Raw genomic sequence first — 27,969 nt, forward strand, 5'->3', positions numbered from 1 at the left:
GACTGGAACCCCAGGGGTTTCACAACAGCAAAAGTCCCGATTGAAGGCAACAGCCCACACCGTGAGGGTATACAGCTACCGCCTAAGGCTAGAGACCCAAGGGTCAGCGTCTGCGGGCAACCGGGCTCCTCTGGTACCCATACACTGGGGAGCGGACTACCGTTGGGAATCCAAAGTAGTCAGAAGGAGAACATCAAGGTGCAGGGAAAGACAGCCGCCATCACCTGTCCGGGGAGAAGCACTGCAGCCGGCTGCGGGACCCGTCCATCCAGCCGTTTGGTTTACTGAGGACTTTGTACCTTTCTTGCTGAGTGAGTACACTCGTGCCATCCGGCACCACACCGCGCTGTCCCTGCAACCCTGCACCTCACCAACCCTGCCTCCCTGTCACATCATCGGGCCCCGGGACCACCAACCCCTACCCACGGAGGGGGAAAACAACATCCCAGCTGCTCCTTACCATCGCTCCCGGGATCCCCGTCATCAGCAGCGGTGGTGCCTATCTTCACCACGACCCGTGGGTGGCGTCACGGACTAAATCCCCCAAACCAACCACCCCTTTCACTCACGGGCGAGGAGCGCCGCTCGAGTCCTCGGATCCGGCCCACCGCTTGAGCCACCGAGCAGCAGCAGCAGCAACGCCGGACCCGAGCGTTAGCGAGAGCGCAGCAGCGACGGTGTCCTCCCCGCCCGCGACATAAACATCTGAGCTGAGCACTAAAGGTATGTAGAAAATCTGCCTAATAGTGCCAGTATAGCAATGGCTTTAGGTTATATATGAAAATCCTGGTGATTCGTTCCCTTTAAAGTACCACTCCAGCTGTTTTTTAAAAATGTTCCCACTGGAGAGGCGCTTTAAGTTTAAGTCTCCTGACTGCAAGCTTATACTCACCTGCTGCCATATTCCTCATTTTCCAGTCAGTCTACTGTGATTTGTGATCTGCTGGCAGCTCCAGTGTTTCATGGAGTGCGCTGGATATCACAAATTTATGCCACTCTGAGAGTCTCGTTCTGGCTGTTATAGACTTGTATTGAGAGCTTGTGATGTAACTTCTAACTGCCAGCCAATCAGAAGTTACGGGCACAAGATGGTGCCTCAGGACCGGAGCATTGCCGAAAAAGGGTGAAAGCACTGGAGGGTAGGTATAACACTAGGGTTCAGGGGACTTAGATTTTAAATGCCACTCCAGCTCTGGGGAAACAAAAATAAAAAAGCTGGAGTGGTGCTTTACCATACAGAATGGGCATAAAACAGAAGTTTAGGGATCTGATAGAGGCTTCTATTGCAGTGGAAGCGTCAGAGGTGAGTCAATGTTATTTTTCTCCTTTTATATGGGATTAAGGAGTTGTCCAATAATTACACAACCAATGATGGAAAGAATACAGGATTTAGATGAACAATGAAGTGTTCAGTAAATGTATGAATAGTTGTATAAACTTACATATAAAGACTAGGTGTACAGTATGCAGCTGTTTATTAAAGTAAACACGCAACGCTCTGTGCTCTGCGTAATGTGAAGGATTATTGTTTTATGTCCTTTGTGTGTAAAGGTTTTGCCTTTTATACTTATGAGCCTTTTGTGCTTATTTTCCTATCGAGTTGTTTCTATCTAACAATGATGCTTTTATAAAAATAATTCAATGCTACTGTCTATGTGAAAATGGAAATCTAAAATTACTGGTACTTCAGTGTTTTACACAATTCTTATGTAAATCAGTCAAATCATACACAGAAAGCTCACCTAATATAGGCTAATTCTTAAAGTTGTTTTTCACTTTTTTGGATATTCAAAAACATTATGCTGTATGTAGCACCTATAATCTAAATATGTGCCCACTATCTACATATCATATACCGGGTCTCTCACTAACACAGTGCCCTGCAGCTCAAGCGCATTGACCATCTATATAGTTACATAGTTACTTAGGTTGAAAAAAAGACCTAAGTCCATCTAGTTCAACCTTCCTCCACCAATTATACATTTGGTCACTAAGTCATTTATAACCGACAATGTTGTGTGTACTGAGGAAATCATCCAGCCCTTTTTTAAAAGCTGTTATAGTATCTGCCATTACTACCTCTTTCCTATTTAGGTGTCGGAATCGCTTTTCTTCCACTCGCAGTGTATGCCCCCTGGTCCTTAGTATTTTCTTTGGAAGAAATAAGTCATGTGTCAGTCCTTTATATTGACCACAGATGTATTTATACAAATAAATTAGATCTCCTCTGGGACGCATTTTTTCTAAGCTAAACATATCTAACTTTTTTCAACCTGTCATCATATGGGAGGCCTTCCATTCCTTGTAGTGTGTCGCCCAAGTGATACCGATCCAGCTTCAGGGACGCCACAGGGTCTTCTTTTAATATGGCAAACAGGTATGTTAGTTTTTGTAAATGTATAGTGATGCCACTCACGGCCTGCGGTCAGGGATATGGGTGACCGCCACTGCAAATTTAACGAGCGTCTGGGGCTGGTGGGGTCTGCAGTCAGATGGTGTGGCCTTCCGTGAGTGAGGCTGGCCCCAGGGGCTCCGATGTGTAAGGTAGCGGGTCCAGAATAATTCTGTCTTAGTCCAGAAAGTCTTTCAACTCGTTTTTACTCACTTTTATTGTTATTGTGAGGTAACCCGGGCGATGCTGCGATAAACCAGGTAAGAACCAGGGCTCCTTCAGGCCAGTCTGAGGGTAACAGGTAGCTCGCCTTCCTAGCACTTCTGTGTTCGGATAACCCCCTGACGTGAAGTACCATGAGGGTCTATCCAGGGAGTCGCAACTGCCTTTTCTCCCCTTTTTGGACTGTTTGCCGGCAGCGTGAACCAGGTGAGATGGCTTCTAGCTCTGTCTCCTTATGGGTCCCTGCGTTGCTGCTGAGGCTCGGACTCAGTGTGGTTGGTGAGGTACTTGTAGTTCCCCTCACTGGCAGGTTTAGCAGATAATTAAACTTGAGTCTGCTCTAGGGACCTGTCCCCGTACGTGCCTAGTCACCAGGAGCACCTCTTTCTCTGACTCCTCGGTGACCGTTCTCCCCCACTAACTGTCACTACACCGTGCAGGGTCTGACTAGCGTGAGCGCGCGGCTGCATCTTCTAGCAACCGCCGCTCACCACTACCAGACTGGCTCGCTCTACTCCTTTCCTGACAGCCTCTGCACTTGAGCTCCCAGCCCCTCCGCTACACCTCTTGAAAAGAATTGAAGAATAGCCTTCTCTGGAGACTACCCAAGGGTCCATACTAAAGGTGTGGGAGACCTGGTTGCTATGTGTCTGTGAGTACACATCTCATTCTGGGCTTAGGATTACATGGAAGTACTGTCCAGCATGGGTGCAGTACTCAGTGGTGCCTGACCAGGTCAGGGCGCCACAGTAGTAGTCTAGTTAGCCGCCTTTGAACTGACTAACTTCTTAATGTCCTTTTTAAAATGTGGAGCCCAAAACTGGATCCCATATTCCAGATGTGGCCTTACAAGTGAGTTATAGAGGGGTTACAATACGTTGGGATCACGGGATCTAATATCTCTTTTTATACACCCTAAAATCTTGTTTGCTTTATCAGCTGCTGCTTGACATTGAGTGCTGCTGCTCAGCTTATTTGTAATAAGAATACATAAGCCCTTTTCCTGTTCTGTAGTCCCAAGTTTACTTCCATTTAATGTATACGCAGTTATTGGATTACTCCGTCCTAGGTGCATTACTTTACATTTATAAACATTAAATCTCATTTGCCAAGTATCTGCCCATTCTGACATCTTATCCAGATCTTTTTGTAATATTGTACTATCAAGGTCAGTTTTTAATATCCTACATAGTTTGGTGTCATCAGCAAAGACTGACACTCTACTATCAATCCCATCAACAAGGTCATTAATAAAGAGATTAAAAAGAGCACAAATCCCTGCGGCACCCCATTGCTGACTATAGCTCATTTAGAGAATGTACCATTTATGACTACTCTTTGTTTCCTATCTTTTAGCCAATTCCTTACCCAGTTGCATATAGTTTCCCATAGTGCTTGCTTCTGGAGTTTTAGTATAAAGCCCGCTTTGCACACTACAATATATCTTACGATGTGTCGGCAGGGTCACGTCGTAAGTGACGCACATCCGGCATCGTAAGGTACATTGTAGTGTGTGATATGTACGTGCGATTGCGATTGAATGTTAAAACGTTCATCGCATGCACGTCGTTCAATTCCTAAAAATTGAACGTTCAGATTGTTCAGATTGTTCATCGTACCCGGGGTAGCACACATCGCAGTGTGTGACACCCCGGGAACGATGAACAGATCTTACCTGCGTCCTGTGGCTCCTGGCCAGCAATGCAGAAGGAAGGAGGTGGGGGGATGTTTACGTCCCGGTCATCTCCGCCACTCCGCTTCTATTGGCCGGCTGCCGCGTGACGTCGATGTGACGCCGAACGTCGGTCCTACTCCAGGAAGTGGACGTTCGCCTCCCACATCGAGGTCATATGGATGGGTAAGTACGTGTGATGGGGGTTAATCGTTTGTGCGGCACATTCAACAAATTGAACGTGCCGCACATATGATGGGGGCGGTTACGATCGCATACGATATCGTATGCGAAATCGTAACATGTAAAGCAGGCTTTAGGCTATTATGTGGTACAGTATCAAATGCCTTTGCAAAGTCCAAATAAATCACATCAGCTGCATTACCAATATCCAGGTTTGCACTTACCCCCTCATAAAACCCCAACAGGTTGGTTAGACATGACTTATCTTTAATGAATCCATGCTGTCTGTCAGTTATTATATTATTTTCTGCAATATATTTTTGCATGTCATCCCTTAAAATGCCCTCCAAAAATTTGCATACTACTGATGTCAGGCTTACTGGACAGTAGTTTCCTGGATCCACCCTCTTACCTTTCTTAAAAATTGGTACCACATCAGCAATCCTCCAATCCTGAGGCACCAACCCTGTTACAAGCGAGTCTAAAAAGATGAGATACAGCGGTCTGTCGATTACGGAGCTCAATTCCCTCAATATTCGTGGATGAATGCCATCTGGCCCGGGGGATTTGTCAATGTTTAATTTACTTAGACGTAGGCATACTTCTTCTTGTGTTAAATTAATTCTATCGGGTGGTGAACTTTGATTTTTCACTTGTTGAATGATCCCTGGTACAGTCAGTTCCTTGGTGAACACTGATGAAAAGTACCTGTTTAATATCGAAGTCTTTTCTTTGTTCTCTATAACTGACTTGTTGTTATATTTTAAGGGGCCGATACTATCCTTTGTTTTCCTTTTTGCATTAATGTATTTATAAAAGATTTTGGGATTTATATTAATGTTATTGGCGATTTTTGTTTCAGTAGCTAGTTTTTCTTGCTTGATTTCATTTTTACATTTCCTATTGATATCTGTATACTTCTGAAATGCTATTTCTGTATTCTCTGCCTTTTAAGATTTTAAATGCGCTTTGTTTTTGTTTTATTATACTTTGTACAGACTTATTTATCCATAGTGGTTTCTTTTTATTACTTGACATTTTATTAAAGGAGGGTATAAGTGTTTTACAGGACTCTAGTAGTATTTCCTTAAACTTACCCCATTTATGTTCGGTATCCCCAGTCACCATGACTTTGTCCCAATCTACACATTTAAGATCTTCCCTAAATTTGTTGAAATCAGCTTTCCTAAAAATCCAGGTTTTAGCATTTCCTCTTTTAAATGTTCTATTGAATATTACGTTGAAGCTTACCATATTATGATCGCTGGTGCCCAAGTGCTCCCGACCTGTAGATATGAAATTGTATCTGGTCTATTTGACAGGACCAGATCTAGCAAATTATCTCCCCTTGTCAGTTCATCTACCATCTGAGAGAGGAAATTGTCTTGAATAGTAGATAAGAACTTACAGCTTTTAGCACAATCAGAAGATTCTATGTCCCACTGTATGTCTGGATAGTTGACATCCCCCATAATAAGAACATTATTATTATTATTATTATTATTATTATTATTATTATTATTATTATTATTATCAGCTGCCTTTTCAATTTGTTCCAGCATTTCACCCTCTACCTGTTCAGTTATGTTAGGAGGCTTATAGCAAACTCCAATTAGTATTTTTCCATAATTCCCCTCCCCATATACATTTACCCATACTGACTCTACATTGTTGCAGTTCCCCCCAATGTCATCATTCAACACAGGTTTTAGGTTAGATTTGATAAATATACACACCCACCACTTTTTTTGTCTTTCCTTGTCCTTCCTGAATGTAGTATAACCCTATATGTTTGTCAGCCAGTCATGGCTTTCATCTAGCCAGGTTTCCGTAATGCCCACCATATCATAATCCATGGTTGACATAAGAGTCTCCAATTCATTCATTTTGTTTCCAAGACTTCTTTCATTTGCCAGTAGACATTTAATACTATTAACACATTTATTACTCCTAGCCTCCCTACGTTCCTTGCATGTCCCACCCCCCAATCCTTCATTGATCCCTACCGTATCACTGTATCTATCTGCTCTATCTATCCCCTTATTTGCTCCACTACCCTCCCTCCCCCCAGATCCTAATTTAAAAGCTCCTCCATCCGTCTGACTATTTTCTCACCCAGCACAGCTGCACCCTCCTCATTGAGGTGCAGCCCGTCCGTACTGTAGAGCCTGTAGCTGACTGGAGAAGTCGGCCCAGTTCTCCATGAACCCGAACCCTTCCTTCCTGCACAAATTTCTAAGCCATGTATTTATCTCCCTAAGCTCCCACTGTCTTCCTAGTGACGCTCGTGGCACCGGTAGTATTTCTGAAAACACCACCTTGGAGGTCCTGAACTTCAGCTTCTCTCCTAGTTCCCTGTAATCATTATTAAGGACCTTCCACCTGCCTTTAACTTTGTCATTACTACCAATGTGCACCATGACTGCTGGGTTTTCCGCAGCCCCACCCAGCAATCTGTCTATACGATCCGCAATATGCCGAACCCAAGCACCTGGCAGACAACACACTGTTCGGCATTCACGGTCTCGGCGACAGATGACCCTGTCTGTCCGCCTAATTATAGAGTCCCCTACTACCAACATCTGTCTGGGCTTTGCTGCACTCCTATTTCCCTCCTTCCTACAGCAGTCATATCCCTGGTTGCTAGGACCAACGTCCTGCTGTAGGGACCTTAGTCCTGGCCCTTCATTCCTAATATCAGCCAAACAGGCATATTTACTAGGTTGTGCCAGGTCAGGACTAGGCTCTCTGACACTTTTCCCCCTACCTCTTCTTCTAACTGTTACCCAACTACCTATGTCTGGGTCCTGATTTTCCCCACCTCCACCCTCATCCATATCACTTGCCCCAGCCAGAGAAAGATCAGTGAGCTCTAAGCTCCTCTCCAGGTTTGCAATGCCCCTGAGTGTTGCAAGCTGCTTATTTAGATCAGTTACCTTAGTTTCAAAATACGCAACATGCTTGCATCGAGTGCAGACATATTCGCCCTCAAACGGCTGCTCAAGGCATGCATACATCTGACAAGATACACACCTGGTAGCATTGTCCATGGAGCACCTATTAAATGGGGATAAACAGTAAAGTAGAAAAACAAAGAAAAAGAAAATACCTATACCATGATAATAATGATTTCTAGTGATTGGAAAAACCACAGATATCCAGGATCGGCAGGTCCAATCAGATTATTATTTAAAAAAAAAAATGGTTCGGGCAAGGATATTTGATCGAACGCCAATCCCCTTATAAGTCTTTGGTGACCCGAATCATGCACTTTACAATGGTGGTAGAAAGGACTAGGGGGATTACAGCAGGTGTAGTATACTTACCAGTCTCCATGCAGCTGTAACACTACTTCTGGTCTGCTCATTATCCCTCATGCATATGCACTGCTTCCCCCACTCGCCGGCAGTCCCGACATCTGTGATTGTGTGACAGCGTGTCTGACTGCTTGGAATCACAAGCGCTATATACAGTAGATGTTCTGCAACAAAACATTACAATATGCTACAAGCAAAGTCTCGTGCTGCTCACAAAATTGGCAAATTCACAGACTCTGAATGGTGACCAGTTCTCATTGGTCCATTTTACAGACCTGTATGCACTCTTCATGCTGTTTTTTGTGACCCTGTGTGGGTATGGAAACCATGCTTTTAGAGGAGAACATCTCTGTAGTATGATATTGAACGCATATCATGATAAATGAGCCTATGAGAAATATAACTTTTGTCTTCCACATGAAGGTATAAGATTATCTGATGGCAGGTGGTATGTGAAACCTATCAATTAGGAGTTACTTTTTGTTTTATTAGCCTTTTCTGCAGAGTGTTACCATGTCCAATCTTAATTATAGAATAGCAAGAATTTTTATGTCTACCAGTGTTGTTTAATATCCAAAAAACATATGTTCATGTGTAGTAGAGCCCTTTTTGCATTTGTCTTTTATACAGTTAGGTCCAAAAATATTTGCACAGTGACACAAATTTTGGCATTTTAGCGGTTTACCAAACCATATTCAATATACAGTTTTATAATCAACATGGGTTTAAAGTGTAGACTTTCAGCTTTAATTTGAGGGTATTCACATCCTAACTGGAGTAAAGGTTTAGGAATTACAGCTCTTTAATATGTAGCTGCCTCTTTTTCAAAGGACCAAAAGTAATTGGACAAATATCTCCAAACCTCTCTTTAATGGACTGCATGGACTATTCCCTCATTAATCCATTACAAATTAAGCAGGTAAAAGGTCTGGAGCTTATTCCCAAATGTGGCATTTACATTTGAAAGCTGTTGCTGTGAACCCACAACATGCAGTCAAAGAAGATCAAAATGGAAGAGAAACAAATTATCATTATGCTGAAAAAAGGGACAAATCCATCAGAGAGAGCAAAATTGTTAGGAGCGGTCAAATCAACAGTTTGGTACATTCTGGAAATAAGAGCACACTCGTGAAGATGAAACCTTAAAAAGCCTGGATGTCCACGGAAAACAGTGGGGATGATCGCAGAATCCTTTTCGTGATGAAGAATAACCCCATCACAACATTCACCCAAGTGAAGAACAATCTCCTGGAAGTAGGAGTTTCAATATCTGTCTACCACAAAGAGAATACTTTGAGAGCAAATACAGAGGGTTCACCACAAAGTGCAAATCATTAATCAGCCGTAGGGTAAGTTCCCACACTGTGTTTTTTTGACGCTGCGTTTTTGTGTGTTTTTTGCGGCAAAAAACGCACAAAAACGTACCAACGGCAAAAAACATGTCAAACGCATGCGTTTTTACCGCGTTTTGGTGCTTTTTTTTTGCGGTGTTTTGCTGCATTTTTGCTCACTGCATTTTTATGTGTTTTTTTATCAGTGAACAATGCCATTAAAGATTGTTGAAGAAAAAGAAAAAAAGGTCTTATGTCATTTCCTTCTTCAATATGTTCTTCATTCTACACTAGTGTATGCAGGAGCGCAGACAGCAGCTGCAAAACTACAAGGCTCAGCATGCTCTTTCCAGGACTGTATGCTGTAGGGAGAGGCAGGGGGAGCAGAACTACAAGGCTCAGCATATTCCATCCATTAGTGTATGCATGAGAGCAGACAGCAGCTGTAGAATTACAAGGCTCAGCATCCTCCATACAGGACTGTATTCAGGAGTTTTTTGCCCCCCAAAAAAATGACGTGGGCTTCGCCATATTTTTGTATGCTAACCAGGTACATCAGACAGGTACGGGCTGCCCCCAGCTGCCTATTTGTACCCAGCTGGGAACCAAAAATATAGGGAAGTCCTTTTTTTTTTTTTTTTAATTCATGAAAAAGTAAAAAAAAAAAAAAAAAAAAGTTGGCTTCGCCCAATTTTTGAGCCCAGCCAGGTACAAGTAGATAGCTTGGGATTGGAATCCACAGTGCAGGGTGCCCAAGCTTTCTGGGCACCCCCGCTGCGAATTGCAGCCCACAGCCACCCCTGAAAATGGCACTTTCATAGAAGCGCCATCTTCTGGCGCTGTATCCAACTCTTCCAGCTGCCCTGATACCGGGTGGCTTGCTGGGTAATAATGTGGTTAGGGCTATTATCAGCTGGCCCTAAGCCCGAAATTCATGGTGCCACGCCAATATTAGACATGGCCACCATGAATTTGTAGTAAAGATAAAAAAAACACAACACACAGAAAAATATTTTTATTAGAAATAAAACACAACACAATTAGTGACTCCATTTTTTTTTAAATAAAGAACCCCCCCCTCCGCAGTAAACCTGGGTCAAGGGTCCCGCACCATCCAATCTGGATCCAATATCATCTGATCGGTTTGCTGGAATGCATACTGATCAGATGATGTGTCAGGTTCAAGGGCCTGAATCACATCACACATCAGCTGCTTGTATAAAAGCTGTTTATACAATCAGCTGATGCATCAAAGCAAAAAAAAAAAAAAAATACACACGTCCGTGCTGACTTCTGTCCGATTGCTGCAGGAGCTGCAAGTAATCAGCTGATGAAGTCTCCTCACGGCATCAGCTGATAGTTTAAGCTGGCCGGGCGGTAAATAGCCGGAGTCGCCGCGAAACTTATGATCAGCTGATGTGTCAGGTGACCGTATCAGGTGATCACCGCCAGGTCCTGCAGCCATCGGACGTGCTTGGGAGTCGGCACACAGCCGGAGCGGGGGTGGCAGTACCGGGAAGAGGAGCTGGGAGCGAACATGGCACCAGGAGTCTGCAGACAGGTGAGTATGACTTTTTTTTTTCTTCTGTTCACTTTTGATTTCGCAGCTGCTTCTACCTCCCGTCCAGACATGGCGCAGGATGGGAGCAGACATGGCACCGGGCAGGAGGTGAAAGCAGCGGTGGCAGTACTGGGAGGATTCACGCTTCTGTGTTTACTAACAGAAGAAATCCTCTTCCTGTACATATTACTTTACTACCCACCTGTTGCGTTATAGCTGCATTTTTAGTCATAGAAATGCACTAAAACGCAGCTATATTTGCAATTTGCGTTTTTCATTGCGTTTTTAAACATCTCATTGAACTCAATGGGTGGAAAACGCAGTGAAAAACGCAAAAATAATTGACATGCTGCGTTTTGTGGGCTTCACAAAAACGCAGATAAAAAAAAATGCTGTGTGCAGACAGCAAACATGAAAACTCATAGACTTTGCTGGGGAAGCAAAGTCATGCAGTTTTCTGAGCAAAAACGAGCAAAACCACCGCGAAAAACGCAGTGTGCGCACATAGCCTTAGAAATAGAAAGACAAGACTTGACTTTGCCAAAATCTTTTTATAGAAGCTGCCCAGTTCTGGAAAAGTCTTCTTTGCACATATAAAATTGAGCTCAACCTGTACCCGAATTATGGAAAGAAGAGTATGGAGAAGGCTTGGAACGGCTGATGATCCAGAGTCCAGCATGTCTTCTGTAACACATGGTGGAGGCAGTGTGATGGCCCGGCATACAAAGCTAACAATGTTACTGGGTTACTAGTGTTTATTAATAATGAGACTAAAGACAGAAGCAGCCGGATGAATTCTGAAGTGTACAGGGCTATACTTTCTGCTTAGATTCAACCAAATGCAGCAAGGTTGATTGCACGGTTCTTCATAATACACATGGACAATGACCCAAAACATACTGCTAAAGAAAACAGAGTCTAAGGGCGACTTTGCACGTTGCGACATCGCACGTGCTATGTCGGTGGGGTCAAATCGAAAGTGACGCACATCCGGCGTCACTTTCGACATCAAACTGTGTAAATGCTAGATGATACGATGAACGAGCGCAAAAACGTCGTTATCGTATCATCGTTGCATTCACCGACATTTCCATAATGCCGGTGCAGCGACAGGTATGATGTTGTTCCTCGTTCCTGTGGCAGCACACATCGCTGTGTGTGAAGCTGCTGGAGCGAGGAACATCTACCTGCCGCCAGCGGCTCTACGGAAGGAAGGAGGTGGGCGGGATGTTTACATCCTGCTCATCTCCGCCCCTCCGCCGCTATTGGCCGCCTGCCGTGTGACGTCGCTATGACACCGCACGACCCGCCCCCTTAGGAAGGAGGCGGGTCGCTGGCCAGAGCGACGGTTGCAAGGCAGGTGAGTGTATGTGAAGCTGGCGTAGCGATAATTTTCGCTACGCCAACTATCACACGATATCGTACCTGCGACGGGGGCGGGGACTATCGCGTGGGACATCGCAGCATCGGCTTGCAATGTCGCAACGTGCAAAGCCCGCCTAAGGCAAAGAAGTGTAATATCCTGCAATAGCCAAGGCAATCACCAGATCTGAACCCCATGGAGCTGCATTTCATATGCTTAAGACAAAACTTAAAGGGAAGGTGTCGTCCAAAAAAAAAAAGTTAAATTATTAATTTTTTAATGTTTTGTTTATGTTTTTGTTTTTAATTGAGCAAAATATTAAAAAAAGTCTGATATTTTCTACTCTTAAACACTAGGGGGAGCAGCTGCTGAAATCCTACTGTAGAACTAGCTCACATTACAACTGCAGTAAAAGTGGGTGGAATCTGCTCTCATGTGTGGGATGCCACACCTCCCACTCTCAATCTGGGTGTTTCCACAAGGATAAGGGAAGATGAAGTTTAGGATCACAGTGCTGAGCCATTTTTTTTGGTGATCGCAAAGTGATCCTAATATGTCTAAAGTGTCACCAAGGACAGCTGTGTAGTATTCCCCACATAGCGCTCTGCACGCCCTGTATCATCAATGCTCTGCCACATGCACGCCCGCTGCAATGCTCTGCTGCACACACGTCTGACTGCAATGCTCTGCCGCAGGTACGCCCGCCCGCAATGCTCTGCTGCATGCACGCATGCCATTCTCTGCCACATGCATTCCCGCTATGCTCCAAAGCACCCACCATGGTCTGCTGCACGCACGCACGCCCGCAATGCTCTGCCATACACCTATCCGCAATGCTCTTCTGCATGCACGCACGTGCACCATGCTGTGCTGCACGCACTTCCGCCATGCTCTGCTGCACGCCCGCCCACAATGCTCTGCCACATGCCCGCCCGTAATGCTCTGTCATACGCACGCGCACCCGCAATGCTCTGCTGCATGCACAGCTGCCCGCAATACTCTGCCGCACGCCAGCAATGCTCTGCCACCTGTCCTCAATGCTCTGCCACACACATGCCTGCAATGCTCTGCTGCATGCACGCCCGTGTATACCACCTCACTATATCCATGCTCAGCTGTATTCAAGTGCATACTGCGCTCCTCATTATACTGTGCTCTGATGAGCTGAGGAGCAGAGGCCTGTGGTGAGCACACAAGAGCGGAAGGGGTAGTGGCGGCGGCGGGGAGAGCAGCAGAGGGGAGTGTGGAGGAGTGGTGGGGGGAAGGGGGAGCAGCGGCAGGAAGGGCCGGGGGAGAGGGTAGCAGCGGCAACCCGGCGCCGATACTCACACATCCCGAACATGTGACACGGCGAAAGTGCAGCACACAGCATACACTGTGAGCTCCACAAAGATGGCGCCAATCTCCTTCTGCTGTGATCTGGACAGCGAAGGGGGGTGTCCAGCTCACAGCAGGGAGATCTCCGTGTTAAGTCTAGGGGTCGGAGTGTGACTATCACACCCAATGCCCAGGGTGCTGCCATATTTGAGTGTGTCGTTACACACTGCAAATCCAAGATGGCCGCTGCCATTGTTTCAGTAAAACTAAATAAACAGTGAATTTAATTCTGTATTAAAAATAATTGATTTCATAATCATAATCACTATTATTAATACAAAAATAAAATAACGCGACACCTTCCCTTTAAGGCAGAAAGAGCCACAAACAAACAAGAACTGAAGTCAGCTGCAGTAAAGGCTGGCAAAGCATTACAAAGGATGAAACACAGCGTTTGGTGATCCATGGCTTCCAGACTTCAGGCAGTCATTGTCTGTAAAGGATTCCCTATGAAATATTAACAGTTAATATTCTATTTATGGTAAAGTAAATTTATCCAATTTCTTTTGCACCCTTGAAATGAGGAGGCTTTGTAGAAAAATAATTGTAATTGTTTAATGTTTCACAGGATATCATTGTCCAGCGCCATTAATTAAACCTGAAAGTCTGCACTTTAATTGCATCCAGTTTCATTTTAAATAAAAAATAGTGGCATGTAAAGACCAAATCAAGAGGATTCAGTCACTGTCCAGATATTTCTGGACCTAACTGTGTTTTACGTCTCAAATCTTAATAGTATAGTAATTATCAGCACTGAAATTTGAACTTTAAAAATAATACAATTTCAAACAAGCAATTTCATTATTTATAGGCTTTAAAATTTAACCCTTTTGTTAATTAGTTTATGTCTGTATTTTATTGTATGCATTTTTTTTCATTTTGAAATTTTTGCATTACTTCTTTCTTGTTACCCATGATAAGTAGTTGTGATTAGGGATGAGCGAATGTATTTGCCACTATTCGGAATCCGACGGATAACAGGCTATTCGCACCATTCGGCATCCGATGAATAAAACAACATCCGCTCCGATACTTTCATTTTAATTTCTGACTTCCTGGCGCCTGTTTTGCAGCCAATGAACACATCTGATGTTTATTGCTCGCACAGTAAAGGCCGCTTTGCATGCTGCGATCTCGCTAGCGAGATCGCTGGCGTGCGTACCCGCCCCCATTGTTTGTGCGTCACGGGCGTCTACTTACCTGCCTAGCGACGTCGCTGTGACCGGCGAACCACCTCCTTTCTAAGGTGGCGGTTCATTCGGCGTCACAGCAACGTCACTAAGCCGACCACCTAATCGAAGTGGAGGGGTGGAGATGAGCGGGATGAACATCCTGTCCACCTCCTTCCTTCCTCATTGCCGGCGGCCACAGGTAAGGTGAGGTTCCTCGTTCCTGCGATGTCACACATAGCAATATTTACTGCCGCAGGAATGACAAACAACATCGTACCTGCAGCAGCAACAATAATTGGGAATAGGGGAGCATGTCAACAATTAGCGTTTTTGCACGTGTTTGCGATGATTTTCGATCGCACGTAGGTGTCACACGCAACGACATCGCTAACACGGCCGGATCTGCGTCACGAATTCCGTGACCCCAACGACGCTTTAGCTTTGTCGCAGCGTGTAAAGTGGCCTTAATGGCGAAGCCATCTTTGTTGTGGTGTTACTGTGATTGGCTTGGCCGCACAGCGTCCTCTACATACATGTTGCTGCAGCTTCCGGGAACGATACATATATAGTCCCTGCTTCTCCGGCTTCCAGCACCACGGAGAGAGAGAGAGGGAAATTATTCTGGTTTCCCATAGACTAACATTGCACGTCGAATATACGTGAATAGTCGAATAGCTGTGACGGATATTTTGGTATTCGATCATCCATAGTTATAATCTTTCACTATCTGCATTGTGAAAACTATTTTACCAACAGTAGTGGATTGTCTGCATATGATATTTTGACCATATTATTTTATATTGTTGAATAGGTATTGAGGAACAATGACAGACACAGTGATTGGAAACTCTACTAACCGTTGGACGTGTCCCAATGACAGACAAATGGGTCTTCGATCCAAGTAAGTGTTCTTTTCTTTTCGATTTGATTTTTCTTTGGCTTCCATGAATTATTTAGTAAAGAATTAGAAATAATGAATTTAGGTGATGGTTAACGAGCAGATCAATTTATGTCTTGATCAATAGAAAAAGCAAAACAAATAAAAGCGCAAAAACATGCATCCATAATACAATTAATATAACATTTTTCTTTCAAAGACATCACAAGAAACAACCCCAAATAAATAAGCATTACAATTTTAGCTTCATCCAAAAAGTCTGAAAAATAAGTAGATGCATATCCTGAAGAACATTTAATGTTTACCAGTCTACTGTAGTATGGCAATAGAAAAAAAAATGCACAAATATAACACTAAATGGAATCATGCAAGTGGAAGGAGCTTATTCTCTTGGCAGGTCTCTGGTACAGATCCAGAAATCTATACCTGCCTGAATGCATAAATAATAATGAATACAATTAATAATAAATGAAAATCAATCAATACGATTCAGAAAACAAATATATCATATGCTATAATAAATCAAATCCTAAGCAATGAATAAGGCCATGTTCCCATGTGCAAAACTGCTAAATGTGTCTGAACCAAAATACACAACTTTAATTTGTTCAAATTATTACATTTTTGCTTCCTTTTTATTAAAATGTGTTTTTGGGGTTTTTTTTCCGTTTTTTTTTTTTTTTTGTTCAGATGAAGCAGCTTTTTTAAATGTAGAAATGGTGGGATTCTGCGCTTAAAGAAGAACTTGCATGAAGTTTATAAATAAGTGTGTGTGTGTGTGTGTGTGTGTGGTAATATACTCAGCTGCCATTTGCCTTCTCTGGGATCCAGTGCTGCTCTGCTACTCTTCTCGCTGACGTCCACAATCTTCACCTTCTCCAGCTCACTCCATGCTCTATGCATGGGCTGGTAGTCTCTTTTACAATGTATGCCTATGGAGCCTTGTTCTGACACTTTATAGACTTAAGGCCACTTTGCACACAGAGATAAATCTGTGGCGGATCTGTGGTTGCAGTGAAATTGTGGACAATCAGTGCCAGGTTTGTGGCTGTGTATAAATGGAACAATATGTCCATGATTTCACTGCAACCACAGATCTGCCAAAGATTTATCTCTGTGTGTAAAGTGGCCTTTACATTGTAAAACCACTTCCAGCTCTCGCATAGAGTGAGCCAGAGAGTTTGAAGGGAAGTGATGTCACTGAGAAAAGGGACAGAATAGTGCTAGATCCCAGAGAAAGCGGCGATAAGTGAGTATATTAACACATACTCACTACATTACATATACACAGATTTATTAAAGGAAATCTTTGTTCGAGCGCTTATTTAAAGAGAATCCTTCATCAGGATTTTATACCTCAAATTATACCTGAAGTCCTCACATTTCTTGTAGAAATCCATTTTGCTGTTTTAGAGAAATCCTTTGTAGAAATTGTATACTAATGAGTTGTAAGTGCACTGGGTAGGAAGCGCTCTTACAGCTCCCGCGTCTCTCCTTATTACCTGCCGACTGCCTGCTTCCTGTTTGACTGACAGGTTAAGGAAACCTGAGTGACAGGAGCCAAGCAGCGGACAGGGAACAGGGTAACAGCGGAGCTCACCAGTGCACTTACTCATTGGCATATAATGTCAACTATAGATTTCTTTAAAACCACAAAACAGATTTCTACAACAAAGAAGGATTTAATCAGCATCAATACCCCTGTACATACATGCCATTGGTTTGGGGTGTAAAATCCTAATGACAGGTGATTTTGAAAATGTAACTCCATTTTCACATGCGGTTTTTTTCAGGTTCAATAGTGTATTGAAACACACAATAGCCATGCGTTTCCATGTTCCCAGTCATTTTGCTTGAATTGTTAAATGCAGTGGATAATAGGTGATAAAAACGCAATGTTTAGGGTACTAAGTTCCCACCGTATGTACGTGTTTATATGGCACATGAGTTAAATTATTCTTGGCATTGATAGAAGCTTTTCACTACTTTTACACTGATGGCCTATCCTTAGGATAGGTCATCAATGCACGATCAGCCAGAGTCCGACATCCATCACCACCGCCAATCAGCTGTTCTTGGTGTTGGAGGCAGCAGCAGACAGGAAATTCTCCGTTTCAAAGCTTACCTGTCTTCTGATAGTGGCCGGGGGCTGCACATCTGCCTTCTATTGATTTGAATGTGAGGCAGATGTGCAATTCCAGGCCACTCTCAGTTGATGGGGCAGCTCTGGAACTGAGCATTTCCGGCTGGCGGCGGTGGCACTGAGAACAGCTGATCAGCGGGGGTGCAGGGTGTCGGAGCATTTCTGGCTGGTCAGATATTGATGACCTTTCCTTAAGATAGGCTACCAATGTTAAAGTAGTGGACAACCTTTTTAAGGTATTGCCATATGGTTGCCATATTGTTGGTATTGCCATATGGTTGTGTACCGCCCTGGGGCTCGGCCGGCTGCCGAGCCGCTCGGATCCGTGCTCGTTGGTGGGTGGCTCGAGCTCTCCACGGACCCGGGGGTCCCGTCGCTCTGACACCCGGGGGTCACGTCGTGGGTTGGCGCTACACGTAGGGACTTTGGTGGGGAGGTCCACGGCCAGAGCCACGGTGGTTTGCAGGGGATTTAAGCTCGTGATGCTACCCACGGGTTGTGGTGAATGGATGGAAACCACTGCTGCCGTTGACTAGGCTCCCAGGGATGGTGTTGTGCAGCTTGGTGTTGACCCCCTCCGTGGGTAGGGGGATGATTGTCCCGGGGGCCCGAGGGATGTGCTGAGGCGAAGGGATGGATGCGTGCTGGGGTGTTGGTGTGGCGCAGTGCGCGGCCCGTAGGCACTGGTATACTCACTATGATAAACACGCTGGAGTCTCTGGTAAACCAAACAAGGTAGTGAACGGTGCCCGCAGCCGGCTGCAGTTTCCCCTTAACAGGTTGGTGGTCTCCGCCTTTCTCTTGCACCTCTCTGTTGTAAAAGTTGTGACTCTTATGCCTAAGCAACGGTAGTCCGCTCCCCGGCTTGCTATGTGTCAGGAGAGCCCTGTTTGCTCGCAGGCACTGGCCCCTTGGGTCTCTGTCTTGGCGGTGGCTTTACCCTAATGGTCGGGCTGTTGTTTTCAGTCGGGTCTTGTGTAGGAAAGGTCCTAAAGTCCAGTCCTCAATCAGTTGACTTGACTTAGCCTAGTTGTTTCTGGGCCTCGTACTGGGTCTGAGTACCCCTCCTGGTGCTCTGGTTTCCAATCTGTTCCTCGGTTCGGTACCGGCAGGCCACCGCCCGTCCCAGGTCCCTATGGTTCCACCGGCTGTAATCCCAGCTCCTGCAGGCAGCCACCACCGTCTGCCTTTTTGCCAGAGGTGAGTGAGCTCCAACTCAGACACCTGGTGTAGACTTTGGCAGGCCTGAGCACAGGTCTGCCCTTGAACTTGACTCCACTTCTCTCCACTGTCAAGACTAATGTAGACTGTTTTCCCGCCTCTGGGCCTGTGAACTCCTCGGTGGTCAGAGCCAACCGCCTGGCTCCGCCCCCCCTGGTGTGAACATCAAACCCGGAGGGTGGTGTTTGTAGTTTGGCTGCTGTCACCTTACTAAGGGGAGGGGTGTGTGTGCATGGGACTACCTGGGATGACCTGACTAGTCCAGGGCGTCACAGTTGCCATATTGTTGGTGTTGCCCTATGGTTGCCATATAGTGGGTTGTATCTCAGGTGGAATTCTCCCAAAATTACTGAAGCTGAGAACTCATAATTGCTCTGAGCAATGCTGTCCTTTCATATACTACATGACTGCCCATACTTTTGAATTGTAATAAATTTCCACCTGCAATGTGCACTGCAATGAAAGTGTATGGTCAATCATAACCATATCAGCAACTTTAGGTAGTCTATGGGGATTTCAGAAGCTACACCCACAATGTACAGGTGACAGCCAGGAAACCTCATCGGAAAAAGATGGTTGTCTTCATAAGGCAACCTCTTTAACCAGTGTTACCCATAAAAGCTAAATCACCCTGGTTGCAAGGTGATAAACTTATCGGCCTCTAAATATGTGTTCTCCTGAACGAATATTAATACAAATCTAACAATTTATAAATGGACAACAAGCCAAACAAGAAATCCAGTGTAGTGATCTCAGAGCAAAAATGTTACAATAAATTCCATATATTTTCTTGTATAAAACGCATATTTGAAGGGAAATGACAGGGACGGGCAGGATAAGGAGAATGTCTAGTCCTTGTCTGCTACAGCGGGACAGAGGCAAGCAATTTCTTTAAGGGAATCTGTCAATAGGTTTTTTGCTCCCCCATCTGACAGCAGCATAATGTAGAGACCGAGGTCCTGATTCTAGAGATGTGTCACTTACTGAGCTGTTTGCTGTCATTTTGATAAAATCAATATTTTATTTGCTGCAGATCTAGCAGTTATACAGAGCTCATGAATATGCTGGACTACCAAGTAGCACCCAAAGTAGTCCTCTAATGATAAAATCACTGTTTAATCAGCAGGATATTATCAAAACTACACTAAGCAGCCCAGTAAGTGACAAATCGCTGGAATCAGGATTTCTGCCCCTACGTTATACTGATATCAGTATGGTCGCAAAGACCTGTTGACAGATTCCCTTTAACGATATTGGGTATCTTCATGTTATAAATTATTTTATTAATGTATTCCTAAATGTTATAAATATCCTTCAATATAATAATACAAATTTGTACTGACATAAATAAGACAAATCAAGGAACATTTCTGTTTGGAAATGAAGATAATTTTATTTAAAGGCGACATGTCAAGACTTTTATGCCCAAAAAAACTAATATGATTGTGCTGCCCATTAAAAATTAAGCCAGTTAATCCTTTTATGACTTTAAATTCTTGCTTCTGCAGTGAGAATTTGTGATTTAAGTCAAGACTGGAAGTGCATTGAGTTGTGACGATGCACTCACAGCTCCTTAGCCTCTGTTGCATTCCCGAAGTATGTGCACCAATCTCTGGCTGACTGATGGGTGATTTACTCATGTGCCATGGCCACTAATTTATTAGACAGGTGAGGTTCCTGCCAGTTTAGGTGCACAGATGAGGCCAAGAAGCTGTAAATACATCATCATTCCCCAATGCTCTTCTAGACTGAACTTCAAAACACGATTTCTCTCAATTGACTATGTCTTAGGCCTCTTTTACACATCCATAAAAAACACTCATGTTTTGCATGGACATGTAAAAGGTGCGTATAGCCCGTGATTTTGGCACATGAGTGTTCTCCGTGTGCTATCCGAGATAATACACTGAGAACAGGAACTTTCTGCTCACCTGTCCATGAAGCTGCTGACCATGGTGCTGATGTCTTCCGCTCTGTGGTCTCCGGCCCTGCTGCTGCTTCCTGTCCTCGGTGCAGTGAATATGCAATGAGCATAATGAGCGGGGTTCAGAAGCAAGTGACAGCAGCTGCAGAGACAGCAGCGCTGGAGAAGGTGAGTATAGAAATTATTTTTTTTTTTAACAGAAACGTGGTTTTCTCCGGTACATGCCACACTGATGTCACACGGATAACATCCATGCTGTCCATGTGACAACCGTGCTGCCAGAGAAAAGCAGACATGTTTACGTGTGGAGCACACGGACACACGTATGCTCAACACGGTCCATATGAAAACAAGCATGTGTGCTCAGACCCATTGATTTTCATGGGTCTGTGTGTGTCAGTGTCTCTGATATGTGTGAAAATGGACATCACACGTATCGGAGACACAGATGTGTGAAGGGGTCTTTAGAGGGTTCAATTGGCTATATTTTAAAGGGTTACACAGTTATATTAATGTTTAGAGGAGTTAGTCGCTAACATTTTTCTTTCACCTGGCAATTTTTGCATTTAATTTTGCACACTTCTAACATTCAGTAAGGTAATTAGTTTGTATAGCTATATCCCTTAACGACCCATGATGTACTGGGTACGTCATGGATCGTGTGAGGTTAATCCCTGCCCCCTGCCATGGGCAGGCGGCGGCGATCCGTGCACATATCAGCTGTTTTCAACAGCTGACGTGTGCCTGCTAATTGCGGGTGGAATCGCTTCCACACGCGGCCATTAACCCCTTACATCTCGCTGCCAAAATCTGGCAGCGAGATGTATATGCGCGCCACCATGACAGTGACTTACCCCGCCCCCATCGGAAGTCACGTGACATGATCACGTGACTTTCGGTGGTTGCCATGGTAGCATATGGTCATGTGATGACGCCTGTAGCTAACATGAGTCACTTCCTCTCAATGCCGGAATACAGCCGGCATTGAAAGTAAAGCACCAAATCTGAACTTCTGAACTCTGTAGCTGTGATCAGCAAATAGGCAGAGTGATCAGATTGCTGATCGCTATAGCCCCCAAAGGGGACTAGTAAAATAAAAAAAAGTAAAAAAAAAAGTTTTTTAAAAAATTAAAAAAAATAAAAAAACCTAAAAGTTCAAATCACCCCCCTTTCACCCCATTGAAAATTAAAGGGTTAAAAAAATAAAAAATATACACATATTTGGTATCACCACGTTCAAGAATGCCCGATCTATCAAACTATAAAATCAATTAATCTGATCAGTAAACGGCAAAAAAATTACAAACGCCAAAATTACGTTATTTGGTCGCTGCAAATTTTGTGCAAAATGCAATAACAGGCGATCAAAACGTAGCATCTGCGCAAAAATGGTACTGTTACAAACATCAGCTCGAGACGCAAAAAATAAGCCTTCACTAAGCCTCAGATCCTGAAAAATGAGAACGCTATGGGTTTTGGAAAATAAGGCAAAACATGCGCCACTTTTTTTGGACAAGCTTGTGAATTTTTTTAACCCCTTAAATACAAGTAAACCTATTCATGTTTGGTGTCTACAAACTCGCACTGACCTCAGGTATCACATAGATACATCAGTTTTACCATATAGTGAACACGGTGAATAAAATATCCCAAAAACTATTGTATGATCACACTTTTTTGCAATTGTTCCGCACTTGGAATTTTTTTGCCGTTTTCCAGTATACTATATGGTAAAACCTATGGTTTCATTGAAAAGTACAACTCGTCCTGCAAAAAACAAGCCCTCATATGGCAAGATTCACGTAAAAATTAAAAAGGTACGGCTCTCGGAAGAAAGGGAGCAAAAAACAAAACTGAAAAACACAAAATGCCCGGGGGCTGAAGGGGTTACATTACTTTTCAATCTTGGAACATAGGGGAGAACATGGTCACATTAACAATCCTTATCTCTGAGCAGTGGCCATCTCTGCTAATTAAAGCCACAGAAGGAGAAATAATTAAAATCCCTTAGCACATTCTAACCCATTCCCATCATTGTTCTATAAAGGACCTTATAGAATATCTTATAACCAGAATTAGTGTAAAGCCAAGCAAATATCCTAAAATTATACAAACTGTGTATAACTATAAATTACACCTCTGTTCCTTCACCAAAAATTGTTTGGGTTTGGCAATTGTAAGATGTTTTAACACATTTTAGCAATGAAGAGGACTGATCTAATTAAGTGCTTAACACATTTCTTGGGAATAAACTCATTTACTCATTTAGATTTTTTTTTAAGAAATCCATAAAATGTGCATATTTTATCTAACAAGGAATGCCATGTAAAGAATCCTCTCATTATTCATCATCCGGCATTATTAATTACAAGCATGCAATTAGCATTTCATTAAGATATCAGTTTTATGCCGATATTTATGACTTGATAAATCACTCCAGTTTGAGTTGAATGGTTTCCTCTGCTCGGAGATATCTTAATTCAATTAATTGCCCAACTTTATTGTCTGTTGTCAGAAACTAATAAATTGCTTTCATTTTAAATGGTTCATATTCATCATGTTTGATTAGTTGGCAAAAAACGCCCCATTTACTTAATATAATTTCTATGACACTGATCATTTTTTATGGGGAACCATTTGTCATGGTCTTTCTCGATTTTGTGAGCTTTCTTTAATATGTAAATCCATGAAGGCTTACGTCTGAAAATGTACACTTGCAGTATGTATGTCTTATGTAAGGCAGTTTTTTAGATGGACTGTGTCCAACATTTGCAATTTAAACAACATGTTTGTATTTTTCCTGTTGCTTATATTGCACCTATATATTCCATTGGCGCTCTCTCAAATTAGACCTGGATATTATCATCTCTGTCCCCATTGGAGCTCAGAAAATTCTCTATCAATATCTTTGTATTAAAAGAGGACACCAGAGTACTGGGAAAAAATTAAATCCAGAACCCCAGCCCTGCAATATTACAATGCTAAGCCCTGAACCACTGTGCAGCCTAAGGCTATGTGCCCACGCTGCGGAAAATGCGCGGATTTTGCCGCGGATTTCTCGCGGAAAAGCCGCGGATTTCCCGAAAATTTGCAGCAGCGGCACTTCCCAGCCATTTCTATGGCTTTTTGGAAATGCTGTGCCCATGCTGCGGATTTTTCCGCGGCGGATTTGGTGCAGATTTTGATCCGGAAAAATCTGCAACATGTCAATTATTGTTGTGGATTTTGATCCGGATTTTGGCTTCAGAATTGGGAGAAAAAAAAAAATCCGCACCAAAATCCGCAGCAATTCCACAGTAAATCCGCGGCAAATCCGCACCTTTGAAAAGGTGCGGATTTTGCGGGAAAGCCGCGGATTTTCATGCAGAAAAATCCGCAGCAACATTCTACCGTGGACACATAGCCTTAGGGGTACTTTGCACGCTGCAACATCGCTAGCCGATGCTAGCGATGCCGAGCGCGATAGTACCCGCCCCCGTCGCACATGCGATATCTTGTGATAGCTGCCGTAGCGAACATTATCACTACGGCAGCTTCACACGCACATACCTGCCCTGCGACGTCGCTCTGGCCGGCGACCCGCCTCCTTCCTAAGGGGGCGTGTCATGTGGCGTCACAGCAACGTCACACGGCAGCCGTCCAATAGAAGTGGAGGGGCGGAGATGAGCGGGACGTAAACATCCCGCCCACCTCCTTCCTTCCCCATAGCCAGTGGAGGCAGGTAAGGAGATGTTCCTCGCTCCTGCGGCTTCACACACAGCGATGTGTGCTGCCACAGGAACGACGAACAACATCGTTTCTCCTATTGGTGCGACATTATGAAAATGTCCGACACTACACAGATCACCGATTTACGACGCTTTTGTGATCGTTTATCGGCGCATTTAGGCTTTACCTGTTGTGACGTAGTTACCGACGCCGGATGTGCGTCACTTTCGATTTGACCCCAACGATATCGCAGTAGCGATGTCGCAACGTGCAAAGTACCCCTAAATTTCTTTATACACACTCAGTAGCCAATGTTCACTATGTACTGGCTTACTGCTATTTCTTTTAAAGGGAATCTGTCAGCAAGTTATTGCTATCTCATCTAAGAGGATCATGATGTAGGCAAAGAAATCCTGATTTCAACGATGTCATTTAGATTAGTGGCTGCAGCTGTTCTGACACAGTGAAATATTTTAGATTATTTATGTAGCAGAGCTGAAAGAGTGGGCCCCCACCTGCACCAGACTTTGTGTACATTTCCATACAAAAAAGATGCTAATTACAGAAGGGGGCGGAGTCTGGCAACTCACACTGAGACCCACTAATGATAAAGATAAGAAGCTTAAACTAACATGGTAGGTAAACAAAAGCAGACATTGAGATAAGACAGGAAGGGCTGAATTTTCTGTTGTAACTCTTGCAGCATGCTGTCTTCAGTTTGCTTTGCAGACACTTGTTGACCGTCTCTTTTAAGTCTTCATTAGAGATGAGCGAACCGGTCCCGGTTCGGCTCGAGGCGGTTCGCCGAACGGGGGGTCTGGCTCGAGTTCGGCTCGTCGAACGTTCGACGAACCGAACTCGAGCCCATAGGAAACAATGGCAGGCAATCACAAACACAGTAAAACACCTAGAAAACACCCTCAAAGGTGTCCAAAAGGTGACAAACAACTCACAACACAACACAAACACATGGGAAAGTGACAAGGACATGTACTCATGCGAAAACAAAACAGCTGGACAAGGAAAAAGAGGAGGACACACAGATATAGGCATGGCACGCCCTTCTAAAGTCATGTAAAACACCGCAAGGTGACTCCAAGCGGAGTCTCCCTTTTTTCCAAAAATTGGGCCCCACACACCCACCCCTTCAGTGGCAGCAGTTGTGCCCCAGTTGTACACTTCACAGCTAGATTTGCATCAAGCACATTCAAAAATACGCCATTCTTATCCGTCCCCAGGATGACACCGGGGTAGGTAGCAAAGTCTTTCCTGATCCCAGCTCTGTTCATCTTGGCTTCTTTTAAAAACACAGCAAGCAAGGGTTACTCCAAGCGGAGTCTCCCTTTTTTCCAAAAATTGGGCCACACAGACACCCACCCCATCAGTGGCAGCACTTGGGCCCTAGTTGCAAACAGGATGTTTTGATTTGCATCAAGCACATTCAAAAATACGCTATTCTTAGCCGTCCCCAGGATGACACTGGGGTAGGTAGCAAAGTCTTTGCTGACCCATGACTTGTTCATCTTGGCTTCTTTTAAAAACAATGTAAGCAAGGGTTACTCCAAGCGGAGTCTCCCCTTTTTTCCAAAAATTGGGCCCCACACACACCCACCCATTCAGTGGCAGCAGTTGTGCCCCAGTTGTACACTTCACAGCTAGATTTGCATCAAGCACATTCAAAAATACGCCATTCTTATCCGTCCCCAGGATGACACCGGGGTAGGTAGCAAAGTCTTTCCTGATCCCAGCTCTGTTCATCTTGGCTTCTTTTAAAAACACAGCAAGCAAGGGTTACTCCAAGCGGAGTCTCCCTTTTTTCCAAAAATTGGGCCACACAGACACCCACCACATCAGTGGCAGCACTTGGGCCCTAGTTGCAAACAGGATGTTTTGATTTGCATCAAGCACATTCAAAAATACGCTATTCTTAGCCGTCCCCAGGATGACACCGGGGTAGGTAGCAAAGTCTTTCCTGATCCCAGCTCTGTTCATCTTGGCTTCTTTTAAAAACACAGCAAGCAAGGGTTACTCCAAGCGGAGTCTCCCTTTTTTCCAAAAATTGGGCCACACAGACACCCACCCCATCAGTGGCAGCACTTGGGCCCTAGTTGCAAACAGGATGTTTTGATTTGCATCAAGCACATTCAAAAATACGCTATTCTTATCCGTCCCCAGGATGACACCGGGGTAGGTAGCAAAGTCTTTCCTGATCCCAGCTCTGTTCATCTTGGCTTCTTTTAAAAACACAGCAAGCAAGGGTTACTCCAAGCGGAGTCTCCCTTTTTTCCAAAAATTGGGCCACACAGACACCCACCCCATCAGTGGCAGCACTTGGGCCCTAGTTGCAAACAGGATGTTTTGATTTGCATCAAGCACATTCAAAAATACGCTATTCTTAGCCGTCCCCAGGATGACACTGGGGTAGGTAGCAAAGTCTTTGCTGACCCATGACTTGTTCATCTTGGCTTCTTTTAAAAACAATGTAAGCAAGGGTTACTCCAAGCGGAGTCTCCCCTTTTTTCCAAAAATTGGGCCCCACACACACCCACCCATTCAGTGGCAGCAGTTGTGCCCCAGTTGTACACTTCACAGCTAGATTTGCATCAAGCACATTCAAAAATACGCCATTCTTATCCGTCCCCAGGATGACACCGGGGTAGGTAGCAAAGTCTTTCCTGATCCCAGCTCTGTTCATCTTGGCTTCTTTTAAAAACACAGCAAGCAAGGGTTACTCCAAGCGGAGTCTCCCTTTTTTCCAAAAATTGGGCCACACAGACACCCACCCCATCAGTGGCAGCACTTCGGCCCTAGTTGCAAACAGGATGTTTTGATTTGCATCAAGCACATTCAAAAATACGCTATTCTTAGCCGTCCCCAGGATGACACCGGGGTAGGTAGCAAAGTCTTTCCTGATCCCAGCTCTGTTCATCTTGGCTTCTTTTAAAAACACAGCAAGCAAGGGTTACGCCAAGCGGAGTCTCCCTTTTTTCCAAAAATTGGGCCACACAGACACCCACCCCATCAGTGGCAGCACTTGGGCCCTAGTTGCAAACAGGATGTTTTGATTTGCATCAAGCACATTCAAAAATACGCTATTCTTAGCCGTCCCCAGGATGACACTGGGGTAGGTAGCAAAGTCTTTGCTGACCCATGACTTGTTCATCTTGGCTTCTTTTAAAAACAATGTAAGCAAGGGTTACTCCAAGCGGAGTCTCCCCTTTTTTCCAAAAATTGGGCCCCACACACACCCACCCATTCAGTGGCAGCAGTTGTGCCCCAGTTGTACACTTCACAGCTAGATTTGCATCAAGCACATTCAAAAATACGCCATTCTTATCCGTCCCCAGGATGACACCGGGGTAGGTAGCAAAGTCTTTCCTGATCCCAGCTCTGTTCATCTTGGCTTCTTTTAAAAACACAGCAAGCAAGGGTTACTCCAAGCGGAGTCTCCCTTTTTTCCAAAAATTGGGCCACACAGACACCCA

The 27,969-nt window shown here is 44.3% G+C and overlaps 1 protein-coding gene across 3 annotated transcripts in view; it reads left to right on the forward strand.

The window, feature by feature from the left end:
- RPH3A (rabphilin 3A) overlaps positions 1-27,969 on the forward strand; it is a 514,708-nt gene that overhangs the window by 161,693 nt on the left and 325,046 nt on the right. For all 3 annotated transcript variants that reach the window (XM_075323991.1, XM_075323981.1, XM_075323999.1), the window contains one exon: positions 15,402-15,491. In XM_075323991.1, the coding sequence (XP_075180106.1) occupies positions 15,415-15,491 (77 nt within the window). In that variant the 5' untranslated portion in view covers positions 15,402-15,414. The remainder of the gene's footprint in view (positions 1-15,401; positions 15,492-27,969) is intronic.

The sequence above is a fragment of the Anomaloglossus baeobatrachus genome, chromosome 1 (assembly GCF_048569485.1).
Source record: "Anomaloglossus baeobatrachus isolate aAnoBae1 chromosome 1, aAnoBae1.hap1, whole genome shotgun sequence".
NCBI lineage: Eukaryota > Metazoa > Chordata > Amphibia > Anura > Aromobatidae > Anomaloglossus > Anomaloglossus baeobatrachus.